This window comes from Chionomys nivalis, chromosome 9 (assembly GCF_950005125.1).
Source record: "Chionomys nivalis chromosome 9, mChiNiv1.1, whole genome shotgun sequence".
NCBI lineage: Eukaryota > Metazoa > Chordata > Mammalia > Rodentia > Cricetidae > Chionomys > Chionomys nivalis.
In genome coordinates this window covers 30548356-30567759 of record NC_080094.1, presented here as the reverse complement: position 1 = coordinate 30567759, position 19404 = coordinate 30548356, and the positions used below count along the sequence as shown (strand labels likewise).

The 19404-nt window shown below is 43.0% G+C and overlaps 1 protein-coding gene across 1 annotated transcript; it reads left to right on the top strand.

Annotated features, from left to right (window-relative positions):
• Positions 1–5013: 5013 nt before the first annotated feature.
• Naa20 (N-alpha-acetyltransferase 20, NatB catalytic subunit) lies at positions 5014–19089 on the top strand. Its single transcript, XM_057780339.1, has 6 exons — positions 5014–5120; positions 9857–9881; positions 13263–13353; positions 14357–14492; positions 17959–18104; positions 18460–19089. The coding sequence occupies exons 1-6, from the start codon at positions 5068–5070 to the stop codon at positions 18543–18545; spliced, it is 537 nt and encodes a 178-aa protein (XP_057636322.1). The 5' UTR covers positions 5014–5067; the 3' UTR covers positions 18546–19089.
• The last annotated feature ends 315 nt before the right edge of the window (positions 19090–19404 follow it).

Here is a 19404-nt window from a genome sequence, read left to right as displayed (position 1 = left end):
ATGTAGCCCTACTGGCCTGGAATTTACCTCCATCCCCCTGCCTCTGCCTCCTGGGTACTGGGATTAAAGGTGGGGGCCACCACGCCTGTTGAGTTTGTTTTTTGAGATAAGGTCTCACAGAAATAATCCAGGATGGCCTCAAACTCTTCACTAGCAGAGGGATGACCTTGACCTGATTCTCCTGCCTCCACCTCACAAGGGCTGGAACTATGGAAAACCCAACTTTTCTTCAGTTTTAATTCAGTTCTTTTTCCTTATGTTTATTTATTTTTGTTTGTTTGTTTTTAGAGACAGGGTTTCTCTGTAGCTTTGGTTCCTGTCCTGGATCTAGCTCTTGTAGGCCAGGATGACCTCGAACTCACAAATATCCACCTGCCTCTGCCTCCGGCAGGCTGGGATTAAAGGCGTGCACCACCGCCTCTGCCTCCTGAGTGCTGGGATTAAAGGCGGCGCCACCACCGCCCAGCCTTGAGTCATTCTTTATTTGTATATTTCCACAAGTCTATCTACAATGTGTTAATGTGCACATAAAGTTTTTATTAAAATAAGGCAGACTTTAAAACTTAAACAGACCTTAGATGTATTGGCTTGAAAAGGCCAAGCCAACCAACCAACCAAACAAACAAAAAACCCCCGAAAACCCCAAACTCAAAACAAGCAGGTGGCCGGGCGGTGGTGGTGCACGCCTTTAATCCCAGCACTTGGGAGGCAGAGGCAGGCGGATCTCTGTGAGTTCAAGACCAGCCTGGTCTACAAGAGCTAGTTCCAGGACAGGCTCCAAAACCACAGAGAAACCCTGTCTCGAAAAACAAAAAAAAAAAACAAAAACAAAAACAAACAAACAAACAAAAAAACAAGCAGGTGATCTTGCAAGCTTTTCCATGTGAAGCACAGCAGGAGAGAAGAGAGGTGGCTTGCAAGGCTGCCTTCTGCTATAGGCTGTTCACAAGGGAGCAATAGGGACATGCCAATGTCCCTGAAGTAAGTTGGCTAAGGTGTCTGTAGCTGAGGGTTTTCCCTCTCATATTGTACAGTCACCGTCTTAAATATGCAAAGTATTCCATTTCATTGGGTCACTTCCATCGCTTGAAAAGGTGGCAGGTACTGTTCTGCATGCCAGGTATGAGTCCTCCAAACAGCTGCAGGAGGGGGAGACTATAACTGTGTACCTTCCATGGGCCCAGAGATTACTTAAAGATAAATAACTTAGTCTATAACGTAAATACCTTGTTGCAGGAGATGACAGAACTTTCCCCCATAACCTATACACGTCCCTTCTTTCAGCTCTTCGACTGGCTCTGGCTAGGCCTGCACTGGGCCCCCTTTCAGATACTGATTGAAGGTGCTCAGCTACAGAATTAGTAACAGCTTTAAGGTCATTAGGCTCACCGGGAGAGAAGGGAGGTCTGCGTATTTTCTATGCTTCTCTCTGTGTTACTGTGACCCGCCATCTGCTGCTTGTTATGTCTCTGTAGCTGCTGGGTAGTGCTTATTTGTGACTCGAAATGTCTGTGTTTTGTTTTTGTGTTGAGATAGAATCTCACTAAATCCATGAGGCTGCCCTCCAGCTTGCAATTCTCCTGCCTCAGTCTTCCAAGAACTGGATCACATGTGTCAGCCACCATGTGCCCTCTCTCATTGGTTGCAAATTAACAGCCCACAGTATCTAGTACTTGCATGGGTCAAGTGCTGCCTCTGTGTTAAACTCACAATATTAAAAAGAAAAAACCGTAAAATTCTGTTACACTTAAATACTTATAGACCTGTTGGTTATAGTGTTTATAAATCAGAACTAGAATAGAATTATGAATACCAACTAAACTTCACAACCAACTAATTCAAACTGACATCAGTTTATGTCAGAAAACAGTTACAAAATATTCTGAAATGACCAATTTAAACAAAAAGAATACTGGACATCCTAAGTAGTAAACTCTTCTGATCTTAATTTTTATTATCTTCCGCTGGTTTCTACAATTCGGTGAGATGTAGAAAATTGGTAGTAATGAAAAGGATTCTTGACCTTAAAAATATGAATGCCCCATGTCCTGTGCCATGGAGCAGGGATGACTTCCCTGAGGACCCGCTTTATCCACATCTGCGCATACATTCAAGCAGTTTTAAGTGTCATGTCCATTTGTTTACTCCTTTTTTATTTGTTGTTGTTTGAAAATAGGGTCTTGCTATGTAGCCCAGGCTGACCTGGGAGTCGAGATTCTCCTTCAACCCTCTAACTCCTGGGTACACGTTCTAACATGCCTGGGGGCTGTGTGCATTTTACTTATATTTCTTTGTATAATGATTTATTTATTTTTTTTTCGAGACAGGGTTTCTCTGTGGTTTTGGAGCCTGTCCTGGAACTAGCTCTTGTAGACCAGGCTGGTCTCAAACTCACAGAGATCCGCCTGCCTCTGCCTCCCAAGTGCTGGGATTAAAGGCGTGCGCCACCACCGCCCGGCCTGATTTATTTGTTTATAAAAAAGCAATTTTGCTTACATTCAGACTTAAATTTTTTATTCTTGAGAATTTTCTACACATATGCAATGAAATATGATTATATATATCTGAGAATATATATATATATGTATATATATCATACCCAAAATACATATACAACCAAAATTCTCCCATATCTCCCTGTATGTTCCCCTCCCACTTTTCTCTTATTTTTATTTTATTTTTTTTTTTGAGACAAGATTTCTTTGTGTAACAGCTGTGGCTGTCCTGGAACTCGATGTGTATATGAGACTGGCCTGGAACTTACTGAGATCCTCCTGCCTTTACCTCCCAAGTGCTGGGATTAAAGGCATGCATCACCATACTCGATATACACCATTTTTATCTTTGTTTTTTAATTATTTTTTATTTTTTATACATTTTTATTGATATTTATTGAGCTCTATATTTTTCTCTGCTCCCCTCCCTGCTTCTCCCCCCCCCCCGCTTCAATCCTCCCCCAAAGTTCCCGTCCCCATGCTCCCAATTTACTCAAGAGATCTTGTTTTTTTCTACTTCCCATGTAGATTAGATCTATGTACGTTTTTCTTAGCATCCGCATTGTTGTCTAAGTTCTTTGGGATTGTGGTTTGTAGGCTTGTTTCCTTTGCTTTAAGTTTAAAAACCACCTATGAGTGAGTACATGTGATAATTGTCTTTCTGTGTCTGGGTTACATCACTCAAAATAATGTTTTCTAGCTCCATCCATTTTCCTGCAAAATTCAAGCTGCTGTTATTTTTTTCTGCTGTGTAGTACTCCATTGTGTAAATGTACCACATTTTCCTTATCCATTCTTTGGTTGAGGGGAATTTAGGTTGTTTCCAGGTTCTGGCTATGACAAACAAAACTGCTATGAACATAGTTGAGCACATGTCCTTGTGACATGATTGGACATCCTTTGGATATATACCTCAAAGTGGTATTACTGCGTCTTGAGGAAGGTTGTTTCCTAATTTTTTGAGAAATCACCACACTGACATCCAAAGGGGCTGTACCAGCTTGCATTCCCACCAGCAATGCAGAAATGTTCCCTTTACCCCACAATCTCTTTAGCATAAGATGTCATCAGTGTTTTTGATCTTGGCCATTCTTACAGGTGTAAGATGGAATCTCAGAGTTGTTTTGATTTTCATTTGTCTGATGACTAAGGATGTTGAACATTTCCTTAAGCCATTTCAGCCATTTTAGATTCCTCTGTTGAGAGTTCTCTGTTTAGGTCTGTACTCCATTTTTTTTTATTGGATTATGTGATCTTTTGGTGTCCAATTTCTTGAGTTCTTTGTATATTTTGGAGATCAGACCTCTGTCTGATGTGGGGTTAGTGAAGATCTTTTCCCATTCTGTAGGCTGTCGTTTTGTCTTGTTGACCATGTCCTTTGCTTTACAGAAGCTTTTCAGTTTCAGGAGGTCCCATTTATTAATTGTTTCTCTCAGTGTCTGTGCTGCTGGAGTTCTATTAAGGATGTGGTTCCCTGTGCCAATGCGTTCAAGTGTACTTCCCACTTTCTTTTCTATAAGGTTCAGTGTGGCTGGCTTTATGTTGAGGTCTTTGATCCATTTGGACTTGAGTTTTGTGCATGGTGATAGATATGGGTCTATTTTCATTCTTCTACATGTTGATATCCAGTTATGCCAGCACCACTTGTTAAATATGCTTTCTTTTTTCCATTTGATATTTTTTGCTTTTTTATAAAAGATCAGGTGTTCGAAGATGTGTGGATTGATATCCGGGTCTTCTATTCAGCTCCATTGGTCCTCCTGTCTGTTCTTTTTTTTTTTTTTTTTTTTTTTTGGTTTTTCGAGACAGGGTTTCTCTGTGGCTTTGGAGCCTGTCCTGGAACTAGCTCTGTAGACCAGGCTGGTCTCGAACTCACAGAGATCCACCTGCCTCTGCCTCCCGAGTGCTGGGATTAAAGGCATAAAGGCGTGCGCCACCATCGCCCGGCCTCCTGTCTGTTCTTATGCCAATACCAGGCTGCTTTCAGTACTGTAGCTCTGTGGTAGAGTTTGAAGTCAGGGATTGTGATGCCTCCAGAAGTTCTTTTATTGTACAGGATTGTTTTGGCTATCCTGGGTTTTTTTGCTTTTCCATATGAAGTTGAGTACCATTCTTTCAATGTCTTTGAAGAATTTTGCTGGGCATTGCGTTGTATGTTTTTTTATAATTTTAATGTGGTACCAGAAAACTCAAGATCACAACCCTGGCTCACACTGGTGGTTGAGAAATGAGGCCTGGAGCCATCCTTTTAGGGACCACTTCCTGGCTCATACTGTGAAGCATCTTTGTGGTTTTGAAGCTTGCTTTTATCATTTGGCTTCCTGACCCCAGCTTCTTCCTCCTTGCTAGCCGATCATTCTGACTACTTTCTGGATAAGGGTTGCAGGTGAGGAGCACCAAAGCAATTGCTCATTTCCACCGCCAGAGAGAGCTGCTACGCTATCCCTGTTGCCCAGCAATCTCTAGTCCGGAAGTAGTTCTTTGTCCCGCCCTGTGGCGGCCGCGCGCGCGCGGGCACTTCCGGCAGTGCAGGCGCGGGGTCGCGCTGAGCTGGGAGCCTGGCTGTGGCGCGATGACCACGCTCCGGGCCTTCACCTGCGACGACCTGTTCCGCTTCAACAACATGTGAGTGAGGCGCGGCCAGCCGCTCCGTCCGCGGCGTGGGCCGGGGTCAGCCTCGCGGGGCCGTGGGCCGGATGGGCGCTGAGCGGCCGCGCTGGCCGGTGACCTTGGCCGAGGCGCGGCCGCTCGGGGTGCCCCGGGGAGCTGCGGAGCTGGGCTGGACACCGTGCGCCCGCTCCCCGCCGTGGGGTCACAGCGGAGACGGGGGCCGGAACCGGCGTGGCGCTGGTTAGATTGTATCCCAGTGAAGTAACCTTGCGGTGTCCGGGCCCTCGCAGCAAGGGGTGGTTTGTGCTTGGTAGTTACTGTAGCTGAGCGCCCCAAAGTAGACTGCTTTAAAAAGAAAAAAAGAAAAAGAGGAGAAAATACAGCGTTTCACTTTGTATTCCTGGCTTCCTGGAACTCACTAGGTAGAGTAGGTTGGCCTCGAACTCCGAGATCCTGCCTCTGCTTTCCTGGTGGGATTAAAGGCGTGCCGCACTGTATTTGACGAGGCTGCATTTTGTGAGGAGGGGGTGGAGGGGAGGTCCCCAATGCCCAGGAAGCCCTGGTGCTGTGTGGCTTCTTTTCAATCCAATTTTTAAAGAACTGTGATTTGCAGTCCCGCCCTCCTTTTTTAAAAGAAAAAAAATTATTTTGGAAGTTGATGTCCATTTAAAAAGCTGAACATTTCCCCGTGAACTCCTGTAGACACAGCACCTCGATTATTCGCTTGACGTAAGTTTTAGCACTCTTACTGTGCGTAACGACAGAGCAGGGACAACTACGGACCAGGTGGTCCGGGTTTCGGAAAGGAAAGCGCTCTGGGATGAACCTTGCTAAGGAAAATATGGCGAGGAGGAAGCCCCGGGGAAGGTTGAAGGTGAGAAACGGAGCGAAAAGCCAAGGTGGGCCTTTGCTTACAGGTGAAGCTAGTTGAGAAGTTCAGATCCGATCCCGTGCCGTTTCTGTTAGGCCCAGCTAGTGCTGAATCCTCTCAGTGCATGGAACACCTAATGGCAAGAGCTCATAAGCCGTGTAATCCTCACACACTGTGTCCTGGGCTGATGTCCTCATTTATGGGTGAAGGAAGGCATTGCACACACAGAGAGCCCTGACATGGGAGTTGGTGGAGAAAGGAATCTTACCCAAGGAGATTGGCCCAGGTGGCTGTTAAAAAACAATCGGTTCCATGGAGCTAGAGAGAGATGGGTTAGTGAAAAGCACTGGCTGCTCCTGCAGAGGACAGGGCTTCACTGCACCTGGAGAGGCTCACACCTGACAGTGATACCCATTCCCGAGGATCTGATGGCCTTTTCTGGCTTCCACGGGCACCGGGCACTCATGTGGTGCACAGACGTATATTCAAACAGAAAACCATACCCATTAAATAATGAAAATGTGGGTTCTGACGCTCAGGTGGCTAAGGCTGGAGGATCACAAGTCTGAGTGAGGTTCTTTGGTACCCGTGGGCTTTTAGGACCCACCAGATACCAAAATCCAGTGATGTGCAACCCCGTTATTACAGTGGTGTGGTATGCACATAACCTGAGCACTTCCAAGAGAATGCTTAGATAATACAGTGTACATGTTTTATAAATACTTCCAATATAGTGTAGAGAATATGATGGGGGGGTTCTGTAAAGATACAGACACATGCTGTTTAAAATACTCCAGTCTGAGTTCTGAGCCAATGAGCAGTACACGGTGATTAGAGGAGATGAAGCAGGCAGGGAAGGCATTGAGGAGGCCTTGGCAATGGCCTAGAATGGTGGGAAAGGCTATGGAGCTGATACAGTGCCTGAAGCTTCAGGACTGGACAGGAGAGTTCATTTTGAAGACTTTGGAGGAGAATGGAGAAAGGTAGAAGGAAAATGCACGTGACCACTTTTGAACATTAGAGCCGAGCTCACCTGGCTTGGTAAGCCTCTTCTTAATGCCAATAAAGGAGCTCAGTTTCTCATTTCTGTTAATAGGCCATGTTAGCAAACAGTGAGTCACTGGGTTGGGTGGTGTTGCAGGGGTTGAAAGAAGCAACCAGTGCAGATCGTTTTACATGTGTGCTGTTGCTGGAGACGGCAGTGAGCAGAACAGAAATCAGTTGGTGTCTATAGAATTTATATTCTAGACAACAGGTAGGTGTATAATATATAAAGATAACAATAGAGGTACTGTGTGTGTGTGTGTGTGTGTGTGTGTGTAAAAGAAGCAGGGAAGAGAAACTTTACTGAGAAGGGATACAGCTTTGGGTAGGGTTTTCAGGAAAAATGTCACTGAAGAAAGATGTCAGGGAAGATGAATCATGGATGCCTGGTGTAGACTCTGGGTAAGCGCAGTATCCGCTCATCTGGATGGGGGTGGGGTGACAGCCTGTGCAGCGGGCGTCTAGTCAGGTGCCACAGTTTAAGAGATGGGTCCGAGAGTTTCAAGCCTGGGTCTTTGGGACTTCTCTGACAAGTGCACTGGGATGCCCAGTGGATCTAAAGATTGGGTTTTAAGAATTAGCACTCTGAAGATAGTGACAGGTGTCCAGGAAGCTAGGTGACATCAGTGATGGAATGAAAACTACAGCTCTACAGTATCCCCTTAGAGTGCCAAAGGCTAGTATAAATGAAACTCATAGGCCAAGCCGAGGCGGGGGTGCATCTGAGGTGGGGCTCCAGAAGCCTACTAACAGGGCTCCAAGTAGGAGTGGGGAACTGTCACGAGGTGGTGTGTGCCACATTTTGTATATTCCTTTCAGGAGATGCAGCAGAACTGCAAATATAGGAGAGAAAGAACTGAGGGCAGCGTCGAGTGGAGAGGAGGGTGGGCTCTGCCAGCCAGGGCAGTGTCAGAAGGGAAGCAGCGGCTGGGTGCAGGTGCTTTTAGTGGTGTGTGTGTGTGTAGACAGGAAGGGCAGCCTGTTGGAAAGTTGAGGTGAGCCACAGATGTGAAGTCGTTGAGAAGTGGAGGGGGGACTCAATAGGGCAGGCCACAGTACCCAGAAGTCCTCAGGATCAGTTCCTCCCAGTGCTAAGAAGATGGTTGCAGGCGTGCAGTCTCTCAATTGCAATGTTTTCTTTTAAATCAGACACTGAAAAACTACAATGCCACGGTCACTTGTTTTTTTGTTTACATCACTATATTTCTTGGTAAAATTATTCATGTTAACATGTGATTCATTTATTTTTAAATGAACTTAAAATTGAGATTTATATAGCCCATAAAGCTTAAGGTTTCTGTTGCTGTGATAAACATTGACTAGAATACCCTGGGTCAAAGTCAATGAGGGAAGCTGAGGCAGGAAGTGAAGCAGAATCTACGTAGGAGTGCTGGTTGCTGGCTTCTTCCCCTGGCTTGCTCGGTTTGCTTCCCCCCTCCCCCCCAACTCACAAATATCCGCCTGCCTCTGCTTCCTGAGTGCTGGGATTAAAGGCATGCGCCACTCCCTCACCCCCACCCCGGCTCAGTTTGCTTTTTTGTACACACTAGAACTACCTGCCATAGTGGACTGGGCCTTCCCACATTAACCAGTGATCAAGAAAATGCCTCATAGACGTGTCTGTAGGCCAGTTTTATGGAGGCACTTTCTCAATTGAGATTGCCTCTTCCCAGATGTCTAGGTTGATAATGACAAAAACTAACCAGTACACTATATAAATATAATAGGTTTGTTTTAAGTGTGAAGTAGAGTTTTGATGGATTAGATACAGAACTAATTTACAGGCAAGTAAGGTTGATACATTGTTCTTTTAAAGGAAGGTTAAACAAACAGGATGAGTATACAGTAGGCTAACAGTCAAGTGATTTCAGGTGTATGAACAGCTCTGGCCCGGAGGTCCAGCAGAAGTTCCATTCTCTTAGGATATAGGAGATAATTTCCATAATACTACACTGCCACAGGCTTTTAAATCCAAAAGGTTGAGAACCGCTGGACTAGAGGAATGTAGTATGACTACTTGATGTCCTTTGGAGTTCAGAGATTGACAAGAAAGGGAAGTAGTTGAAAATAGCTGGTTTTGAGCTTGGCAAAAGACTGAATAGGGAAGGGAAGGGTTGGAGATGGTTTTCAAGAATGCTCAATTGAGGTTGTATGGTGTGATGTGTTGGGTAGTTCCCCATGGCACCAGGGCTTAGCGGGGTAGCAGGATGGAGGTACAATGAAATTGAGTTGAAAGTACATGGGGTCCATGAGTTTTGTATTAGTAGGGGAAAGGTGAAGGTGGGGGAGCACTCACATCAAGAAGGTAGGGGGAATTGTAAGGGAAGGACCAGAGATAGGTAGGGGTGATGCAACAGGGAGCAGGCTAGTTGGATTGGTCCATAGAGACGCACGCCTGACTGGTCCTCATGCCTGCAGAAGTGCAAGAGTCTGATGGAGTTAGCTGTAATTCTGCTTGTAAAGGAGCAGTTAGATGAGAAAGTACAGATCCCTTTATTGGTGCCACATGTAGCCACTGGGTCATTTAAATAATTTTCTTTGGTTCTCAGGTTAGTTTTAGAGTTATAGGAGAAACACATTTTGATTTTTTTGTTTGTTTGTTTGGTTTTCAAGACAGGGTTTCTTTGTGTAATCCTGGAACTCTCTGTAGACTAGACTGGCAGAGATCAGCTTGTCTCTACCCGCTCCCCTACCCCCCATGAGTGCTGGGATTAAGATGTGTGTCACTACGCCCTCGCCATATTTTGTTTTGATTAACATAATCTTTCTAGTTTTCACAAGCTTACTTAAATTGAATTCAGGAATTCTAATTCTTGCCATCTCTTGTTTCTTTCAGTAACTTGGATCCTCTTACAGAAACTGTATCCTTTTTTAAGAAAAGTAAAACTAAGGATTATTAATGAAGAAAAAGAAAATGGGAGAAACAGAAGGAAAAACAGATGAGTACTAAGAAAAAGTTTAAGCACATAGGTTTTGAACAGCTTAAGCAGCATTGAAAGCAATTACAAAAACGAGAGTGAGAGTGGTCTTATGCTTGCCTACAAACTATTACTGTAATGCTTTATATGAATCAGTAATTCTGTAGCTCTGCTGCCCGCCTTGGCCATCCACAGTAAACCTGGTTTACATAGCAGTAACAGAACAGTGATTCAGGCCCTGTCTCCCTCTCCGGTAAGAGGGGACGAGTAGCTCAGGCTACACCTACTCCATGATGTCTCCAATAGCCCTGCTCAGGGGCGCCTGGGTCTTTATGGTCTAGATGGCTTCTAGAACACATCTGTGTTTCTGGCTGTGCAATCAGCAGGGGAGGTACTCTCTTTGGGAAGCACTGTACAGCCCTTCTTTGTCACTGCCTGCTATCTCCCTCCTGATGTGTTGCTGCAGTGGATAAAGGATTTTGGTAATAACAGTTTCTAACATCTCAGTAGAAAATGAGCAAAAATGTGTTGTTAGGGTGTTCTTAACTGCTCTGCTCTGATCAGTGACTTACAACACAGATAGGATTTCTAGTCTATGTCCCACTGACTCCTGCTGGTAGATTGGGGAATTAACTGGTAGCCAACAAGGGCAGAGGAGCAGTGAAGACTTAGTTCAGTCTCACCAGTCAAAGCACATGCAAACTAAAATCACTTGAGAATCTAGTTTACTCTATCAGATCATCCAGAAGTTTAAAAAGCTGTAACATAGTGTTGCTGTTGATGAAGTTGAGGCATTTTCTTAGAAACTGCTAGTGCCTTTCTGCAAAGGTTTTAGAAGTATACTCAGTACGTCCACTTACTGAAGGCTAAAAATAGTAAACAGGCACTTTACTCCAGGGTTTGGCAAATATAAGATGCATGGACCAAATCTGGCTCCTATTTTTCTTTTCTTTTTTTTTTGGTTTTTGGTTTTTCGAGACAGGGTTTCTCTGTAGCTTTGGAGCCTGTCCTGGAACTCCCTTTGTAGACCAGGCTGGTCTCGAACTCACAGAGATCCACCTGCCTCCCGAGTGCTGGGATTAAAGGCGTGCGCCACCACTGCCCGGCTCACTACTCATTTCTTAATAATTTTCTTACTGGGATACAGCCATGTTAATTTACATACTGTCTGTGGCTCTCAGAGTTTGGGTAGATATGACAGGCTGTTCCCAAGTCCCCAAGATCTCACATGTTACTGTACTTTTACAAAAAAAATGACACCACAAAAATTTAAGAGAATTATATTGAAAATTTGGAATGTCATTCACATTAACTAGTTAGAAAATGGTAAATTAAGCTGTCTTTAAAAAGGCCATGAAGGCATAAAGTTTTTTGTTTTTTTATTTTAGAAATTAGAAGTGACCCAGATGTTCCCTGGCTGAGGGATGAGGTATTTAAGTTGTGTCCTCATGCAAAGGAATGCTGTACAGCAACAAAATTAACAAGTGCAAGCATCAAAGGCCACATCAGAACCGGGGAATAGAAAAGACAGAAAGGCCTCAGAGTACTTATTGGTCTATCTGGTTTCTGAAGAATTGTGATTACAAATTTTTACTGTATAGTAAGATAGGGAAATTCGTAGAGTTGTAGACTGCGAGTCAGCTTACTTTGAGTGTTTTAGGTCCTAGTGTTTCTGCAGGGAGTGGGGATATTTGCAGGGGGTCTCTGGGTTCCCCATCAGGCAGGAGATGGTTGTAGTGCCAAATGCTAGGGGCAGGGGAAGACCAGCTGGCATGCCTGGCTGAGTTCTGTAAGAAATGACTGCTGTCTAGAGAAGTTGAAGGCTAACCCTGATGAGGTTTTCTGGGAGCCTCTTAGTAAATATGTATTAATAGTGTTGTCTTCTGTGATTGCAGCAGAGAGCTGGCACTAAGGTGGAACAAACAGCAGTGAATCATAGCAGTCAGGGTACCCCAGGTTGAAGAGTAACATTCACTTCCTCGTTCGTTCCGCGAGACAGGGTCTTGCTTTGTGTCCCAGTCTGGCCTGAACTAGAGATGCTTCTGCTTTTGTGCTGGGGTTACAGGCACGCGCCAGGCCAGTTGTGCACGGCATTTTCTTTGAGCATAAATGGTTCCTTAACAAACTTATTAGGTGCATAGCAGCAAAGTAGAAACTGGCTATTGATTTCCCAGTGCAGTTCAGGAAATATAAATGTGCTGAGTAGCTGTGGGCCAAGCAGCTGAGAAACTGAAATTCCAGTCACAGGGTAGGCAAGAGCGTGAACAAGAAGTAATGTCAGAGGGTAAATGGCACACACAGCCTTAGGTACAATCTAGTCAATATGGAGGCATACTCTGTAAGAGTCTGCTTTCTACTAGATGGCACCATATGCAGTCTACCCAGGCAGCTTTGCTAATGTAGATACTCCAACTGTATGAATAAAGAAATTACAGTGTACTAAACAGGATAAAATGACAATGCTTTTTTTTTAAAAATATTATGTATACAATATTCTGTCTGTATGTATGTCTGCAGGCCAGAAGAGGGCACCAGACCTCATTACAGATGGTTGTGAGCCACCATGTGGTTGCTGGGAATTGAACTCAGGACCTTCGGAAGAGCAGGCAATGCTCTTAACCACTGAGCCATCTCTCCAGCCCCCTGCTTTTTTTTAAAGTAATTTATTTAACTTTATGTTCATTAGTGTGAAGATGTTGAAGCCCCTGGAACTGGAGTTACAGTTGTGAGCTGCCATGTGGTTGCTGGCAATTGAACCTCTGGATGAGCAGCTGGTGCTTATAACCACTGAGCCATCTCACCAGCCCCGATAATGTTTTTCCTTTTCTTTTCTTTTTGCATGTGTACGTGGAGAGTATATATGTAGAGACTAGGGGTTGATGTCAGCTGTTTTTCTTATTTATTTTTTAGTTTTTCGAGGCAGGGTTTCTCTGTAGCTTTGGAGCCTGTCCTGGCAGCTGTTTTTCTTAATCACTCTCTTTTCACATTCTAAGTGCTAGGATTATAGACTGGTAGCCATGCCCAGCCAGCTTTTATGTGGGAGATAGGTATCTGAGTTCCAATCCTCACGATTATGCAGCAAGCACTTTACCAAGCCACCGCTCTAGCCTGACAGTATTTTTCTGTGGCTGTGCTAGAACTCACCAGGCTGGCCTCAAAACTCAGAGATTCCAGTGCCTTCAGCGTACTGGGATTAAAGATGTGTGCCACCATATAGGCTATCTGATAATATATTTTCAATTGAACTCCTCCACCCCACCCCCACTTTCCTGTGATGAGGAACCTTTGCTGCTTATCACTCATTATATTCCTTAACAGGTCTAGTATGGGATTCCTTTTTACTTACAGTACCTTGCCCACTGGCCAGAGTATTTCATCGTCGCAGAGGCTCCTGGCGGAGAACTGATGGGTTATAGTAAGTACACCACCACTTGTACGTTTTTGGGTGAGTAGAAATTTTAATACAGGCTTTAGTCTGCTTTACTATAATTTTACTTTCTGATCAATTACCAACACTTTACCACATCTTTTCTGTGTCCAGCCCTGTGCTAGGCCAAGAGATTCAGCAGTGAACCTAACAGACATGATTTTAGTCTTTGGATCTTTCATTCCATACATTAGATTTCTATATGAGTTGGTATATATAATTAAGCATATGTACTTAATAATTTCAAACAAAAACTCGAGCTATGAATTGCTACAATTACATATACATTGTAAATGTGTATGTAATTTCAAATGTAGCTATTTGGGAATGAATCCTAAACTATTTTAATGTAGCTTATTCAGACAAAAAGTATCCTTGGAGCTGGGCGGTGGTGCATGCCTTTAATCCCAGCAGGCGGATCTCTGGGAGTTCAAGGCCAGCCTGGTCTACAAGAACTAGTTCCGGGACAGGCACCAAAGCTACAGAGAAACCCTGTCTCGTAAAACCAAAAATAAAGTATCCTTGGTTTTATTTTTTTTTTAAATATTTTAAGTCTGACTTTAGAAGTAGGTATAGAATATTACTGAAGTAGGTATAGAATATTACTTGCAAGTGGAGTTTCTTTTTTTTTTCTTTTTTATTTTTTTTTACTTAGATTTATTTATTATGTACACAGTGTTCAGCCTCCATGTATGCCTGCAGGCCAGAAGAGGGCACCAGATCTCATTACAGATGGTTGTGAGCCACCATGTGGTTGCTGGGAATTGAACTCAGGACCTCCGGAAGAGCAGTCAGTGCTCTTAACCTCTGAGCCATCTCTCCAGCCCCGCAAGTGGAGTTTCAAATTAAAATATTACTCACTAGTTTGACAACAGTACTTAAAAATTAAAACCTTAGTGCATTTTTATCATGAAAGGTGAATGGCAAACAGTAATTCTACATTTATGTGCACATTAGCGTTTTAATGACTGGTGCAACTTTCTGTTGGCAGTTATGGGCAAAGCAGAAGGCTCGGTAGCTAGGGAAGAGTGGCATGGACATGTCACAGCTCTGTCTGTCGCCCCTGAATTCCGCCGTCTTGGCTTGGCTGCTAAACTTATGGAGTTACTAGAGGAGATTTCAGAAAGGTGAGAGCTACTTTTCTAATACACCGAGTGATTTGTGAACCTGTTTCTTTTGCTGTTGAATATCTGAAGGGTGTTTTCGTCTTGTGAGTGTGTGGAATTGTCATGGCTTTAGACTCTGAGGAATTTCATTTTCAGCTTGCAATAGTTTCTACAATTCTGTCAAATTCATAATGTAGTTATTGCTGCTCCTTTGTTATTGGGGGAGACTAATGCGGTGTGACCGGCCATAAACCTGAGCTAGCTGACTGGTTGGAATAAACGACTAACCTTTCAAGGAAGGTTATTGGTGCTCTTGGCACTATGGGAGATGTCTTTAGGTCTAAAGTAGTTCAGTTTTAACTTTGTTTCTCTTCTAACAGCTAGTAGCCATCTATAGAAAAATAAGTAAAGCTGGGCGGTGGTGGCGCACGCCTTTAATCCCAGCACTTGGGAGGCAGAGGCAGGCGGATCTCTGTGAGTTCGAGACTAGCCTGGTCTACAAGAGCTAGTTCCAAGACAGGCTCCAAAACCACAGAGAAACCCTGTCTTGGGGAAAAAAAAAATTAAGTAAAATGCTAAGTCATTTATTTTTAACTATGGCCATCTACTACTGAGAAGTACACTGTTGAGCACTGAATGACTTCTTAAACCCAGAAACACATGCAACATAACCCATTCCCACTGGTTTTCTTTTTTTTTTTTTTTTGGTTTTTCGAGACAGGGTTTCTCTGTGGTTTTGGAGCCTGTCCTGGAACTAGCTCTTGTAGACCAGGCTGGTCTCGAACTCACAGAGATCCGCCTGCCTCTGCCTCCCAAGTGCTGGGATTAAAGGCGTGCGCCACCACCGCCCGGCTCCCACTGGTTTTCATGCATTAGTTTAATCATAGCAGCAAGTGTCAGAGGCCCATTTTGTAAAAAGTTTGTCTTCCAAAGGACATGTAGCAGTAAGATGTGTTGAGTTTTGATGTTTTCCCTGAGCATCTAAAATTAGCCTGTGCCAGGGCATGGTGGTACACGCCTTTAAATTAAGCAGACAGATGTTAGCTTTGAGGCCAGCCTGGACTAGTAGTGAATGCCAGTTCAACCATGACTTCATTGTGAGATCCTGTCTTAAAATCACGTATCTTCTGAGTTTGAGGCACTAGTACAGTTTGGTAACTGCCAATAATATGACTTTTAAAGACAGGTGTTAACTCCATTTCATTCACTGTGAGTCTGAAAAGCAACATAGTAACTTAAAAAGCTTCCCCAATTCCTAGGAGAGACAGATGATATCGTGTCTGGTATTTGTCAAATTGCTGGGTTTTTTTTCCTGTATGAAGGGATGGTTACAGATCTAGAGGCTTTGTTTCCACAGACTATCGGATTTAATAAAGGCAGTGCCTTTTTTTTTTTTCTTTTTTGAGACCGTGTTTCTCTGAAGCTTTGGTGCCTATCCTGGAACTAGCTCTTGTAGACCAGGCTGGCCTTGAACTCAAGAGATCTGCCTCTGCCTCCCAAGTGCTGGGATTAAAGGCCTGAGCCACCACCACCCATCTTATACAGTTTCTAAAGAAGTAACTAGTCATGAATGCTCTGAGCCAAGTTGGAAATCAGCTCATTCAAAGAAAAGAAATAGTTACCCCGACTTTGCTGGAATTTGCTTTGTTAGACCAGGCTCTTCTCTGACTCAGAGATCTGCCTGCCTCTGCCTCGCATTTGCTGGGATTAAAGGGGTGTGCCAACATGCCTGAGAAAAGTTTTTGTGATATTGTTAAAGTTTTTCCTGGACTGAATATTAGGAGGAAGGAAAGTTTTAGGTAGACTGAACACACATTTTTTAATGACATTATTGTGTGATAGACAAAGAGGAAATGGGTTCTAACAAGCTATAACCTTAGGCACATGTATTTGTGGGTCTGATTAATAGGTCTTATATTCTTTCTGCTTAGGTACAGTATAAATATAATTTAGGTAGAAAGTTACTAATCTGTCTTCCTTTCCAATTTCTGATGCTTCATCATTTTGTGTGAGTATATACACGTAAGCATTAATCATGTCTTTTTTTTTTGGATGTACATTAATCAAATAGAATTTAATAGGAGTAAAAATAAAAATCAATTTAAAAGAGAAAACTAAGTAGCCAAGTAGAATATAATATTCATATAGGAGTAAAAAATATGAATGACTGCAGTAAAAAGATATACATGGACTATGACTGACTGCAGTAAAAAGATATACATGGACTATGACTGACTGCAGTAAAAAGATATACATGGACTAAGGATGTAGCTCAGTGGTCCCATCTCCAGCAGTACCAAAAAGAAAAGTAATGCATATTCTGTTTATAGGAAATAAATTCTCTTACAAATTATAGCCAAAAGGAAGTTGATTTACATTAGAGTTGACTAGCACACTAAGGGGTCACTACATACAGATCTTGGCTGGGAATCTGGCATGATATATGCCATGAGGGCCAGAGTTCAGATCCACAGAACTATGTAAAAAGCTGAACATGGTAACTTACCGCTTGGCTCAGTTCCTCTTAAGGCAAGATGGGAGATGGAGACAAGAATCTGTAGAAGCCCACAAGCCAGCTAGCTGGATGTATACAGTGGAGAGCAAGCAAGGAGGGAAGACAGATCCACACTCCTCTGACCTCCACATGTGCACCCACCACAGCATGCTCACAAACATTTTTTAAGAAAATTTAATCCATCACGATATAACAATGTCATACCCTGGAAACTACAAGAAAAATGGATAAATTGTTAATGAGCTGAACGTGGTTCTTTGTAAAAAAAACTGTCAGGTGGTAGTGTACAGAACATACATAGGTCAGCAAATCTTTCCCAGGGCAGAGGGGAAATACTCTGCAGCCACATAGGATCTGTTGCATAGGTTTTCTATCAAAGCAGCCAGTTTAAAAGCTATTCTTAGCATGAGGGTGGTACAAAAGGAAATAGCAAGTCAGCTCTATCTTAGTAGTAGCTAGACTTTCTCTCCAACAAAAGCTGTGGCAGATTGCCAGGCAGGTATGGTGGCTCACACCTGTAATCCTGTCATGTAGGACTGCTGTGACTCCAAGGCCAGCCTGGACTATACACAGTAATAAGACTGGACAGAGACACAGAAGAGAGAGAGAACGTTTTGTAGGCTACAGTGTCCTTGCTTGATAATGGAAGGAGGGAAGGAAGGTCTGAGGAAATGTTATCAGAGTGCACACATTTCAGAAAAACTGCTGGTAAATGGCTTCAGTGACTCAGTGAATCCAAAGAATACAGCAGGAGCCACGTTATTATTACCATCCGTCAAAAGCCAAGTATTAGTTTTATGCCATTGTGTAGCCCGGGCTAGCTTTGCGCCCACAGTTCTCCCACCTCTCCCAGCTGCTAGGATTATAGCCATGAGCCCCAATGCCTTTCACGAATATTTTTAAAGATCTATGCCCGTTACTGTCCAGGGTTCTTAACAGTTCTAACATTTCTTTTTTCTTTCTTTTTTAAAGAAAAGGTGGATTTTTTGTTGATCTCTTTGTAAGAGTGTCCAATCAAGTTGCAGTCAACATGTACAAGCAATTGGGTTATAGTGTCTACAGGACAGTCATAGAGTACTACTCAGCCAGCAACGGGGAACCTGATGAGGATGCCTATGGTAAGCTCCTTGCCATGGAAGGAACACCAAGAGAAAGTCAAAATACTTATAACTTCCCACCACAGACCTAAATACTCATTTTAATAAATCCAAAAGAATTACATTTATAAACCTAGTTAACCACTGATTGGTTAGTCTAAGTGCATTTTTATAAATGATCATTTCGTGATAAATATGTATTCTTTTACTAATTTTTATTAGTTGACTCCTAGGTGGTTAGTACCTGGCATACCTGCAGTTGGGGGGGGCGGGGGGCAAGGAGGGCATAAAACTTGATAGAAATTGAACCCATACACTCAATTTGACTTTAAAAAGTTTGGTATTGATTGTTTACATTAACTTTGTCTCCTAACAGATATGAGGAAAGCACTTTCTAGAGACACCGAGAAGAAATCCATCATACCATTACCTCATCCTGTGAGACCTGAGGACATTGAATAACCATAGGCAGTGGTTCTTAGGCAGGTGTTCCAGACAAGTTTGTGGACATATTATTTTCATAGGATGATCTTGGAGCTCTATTAGGAGGAAAGTAATCATTTAGGTCTTAAAGACTTCATGAAAATACATGCTATAAACTTCAAATCTCATTGTTCGAATGAGATTTAGCATACATGTTCAAACTGTTTGCCATAGTAAAATTCAATCAAGGCAGCTAAGTCAGAAGGACACGTTCCACTATCATGGTTTACAGTATGCAGTACATGCCAAGGAAAGACTCCCTCCATCCTCCTCCTAAATCCTGTGCCTGAGAACCACTGCTGCACATATATAAATATATATATATTTTATTTTGTATTGAACTCTTAATTGAAGCTTTAAAAGCATATATGAAATGTATAAATCTGAGATGTATAGTAAAACACATTGTTGACTATGAATGTTTTCTGAAGTTTGTTGTCTTTTAATCAGGATTATGGAGGGTTGTTGTTTAGGATATGGTGCCTCTCTGTTTTGACTTTTATATAAAACATTTTTAAATGCACATCAGAAATCATCCCTGTCTGGTATACTTTAAGTTTCCTTCTTACTGTGTGAAAATCCTCCCAAACAGCACCTTTCCTGCTAGCACTGCTTAATCCTGTCTTTGAATGCGAGACTAACATGGGGAAACAGAATCTAACCCATGAAAGCCATGTACTGAAATATTTAGGCAGTAAAGAAGTAACCAAAAAGAGCCCACATGAAATGGCCATGAAAATGTGTGTGTTTTGGCATTCATTTTTTTTCTTTGAGATAAGGTCTTGCTCTGTCCCCAGGCTGGTCTTGAACTTGCCTCCAATAATCCTCCATCTTGCTA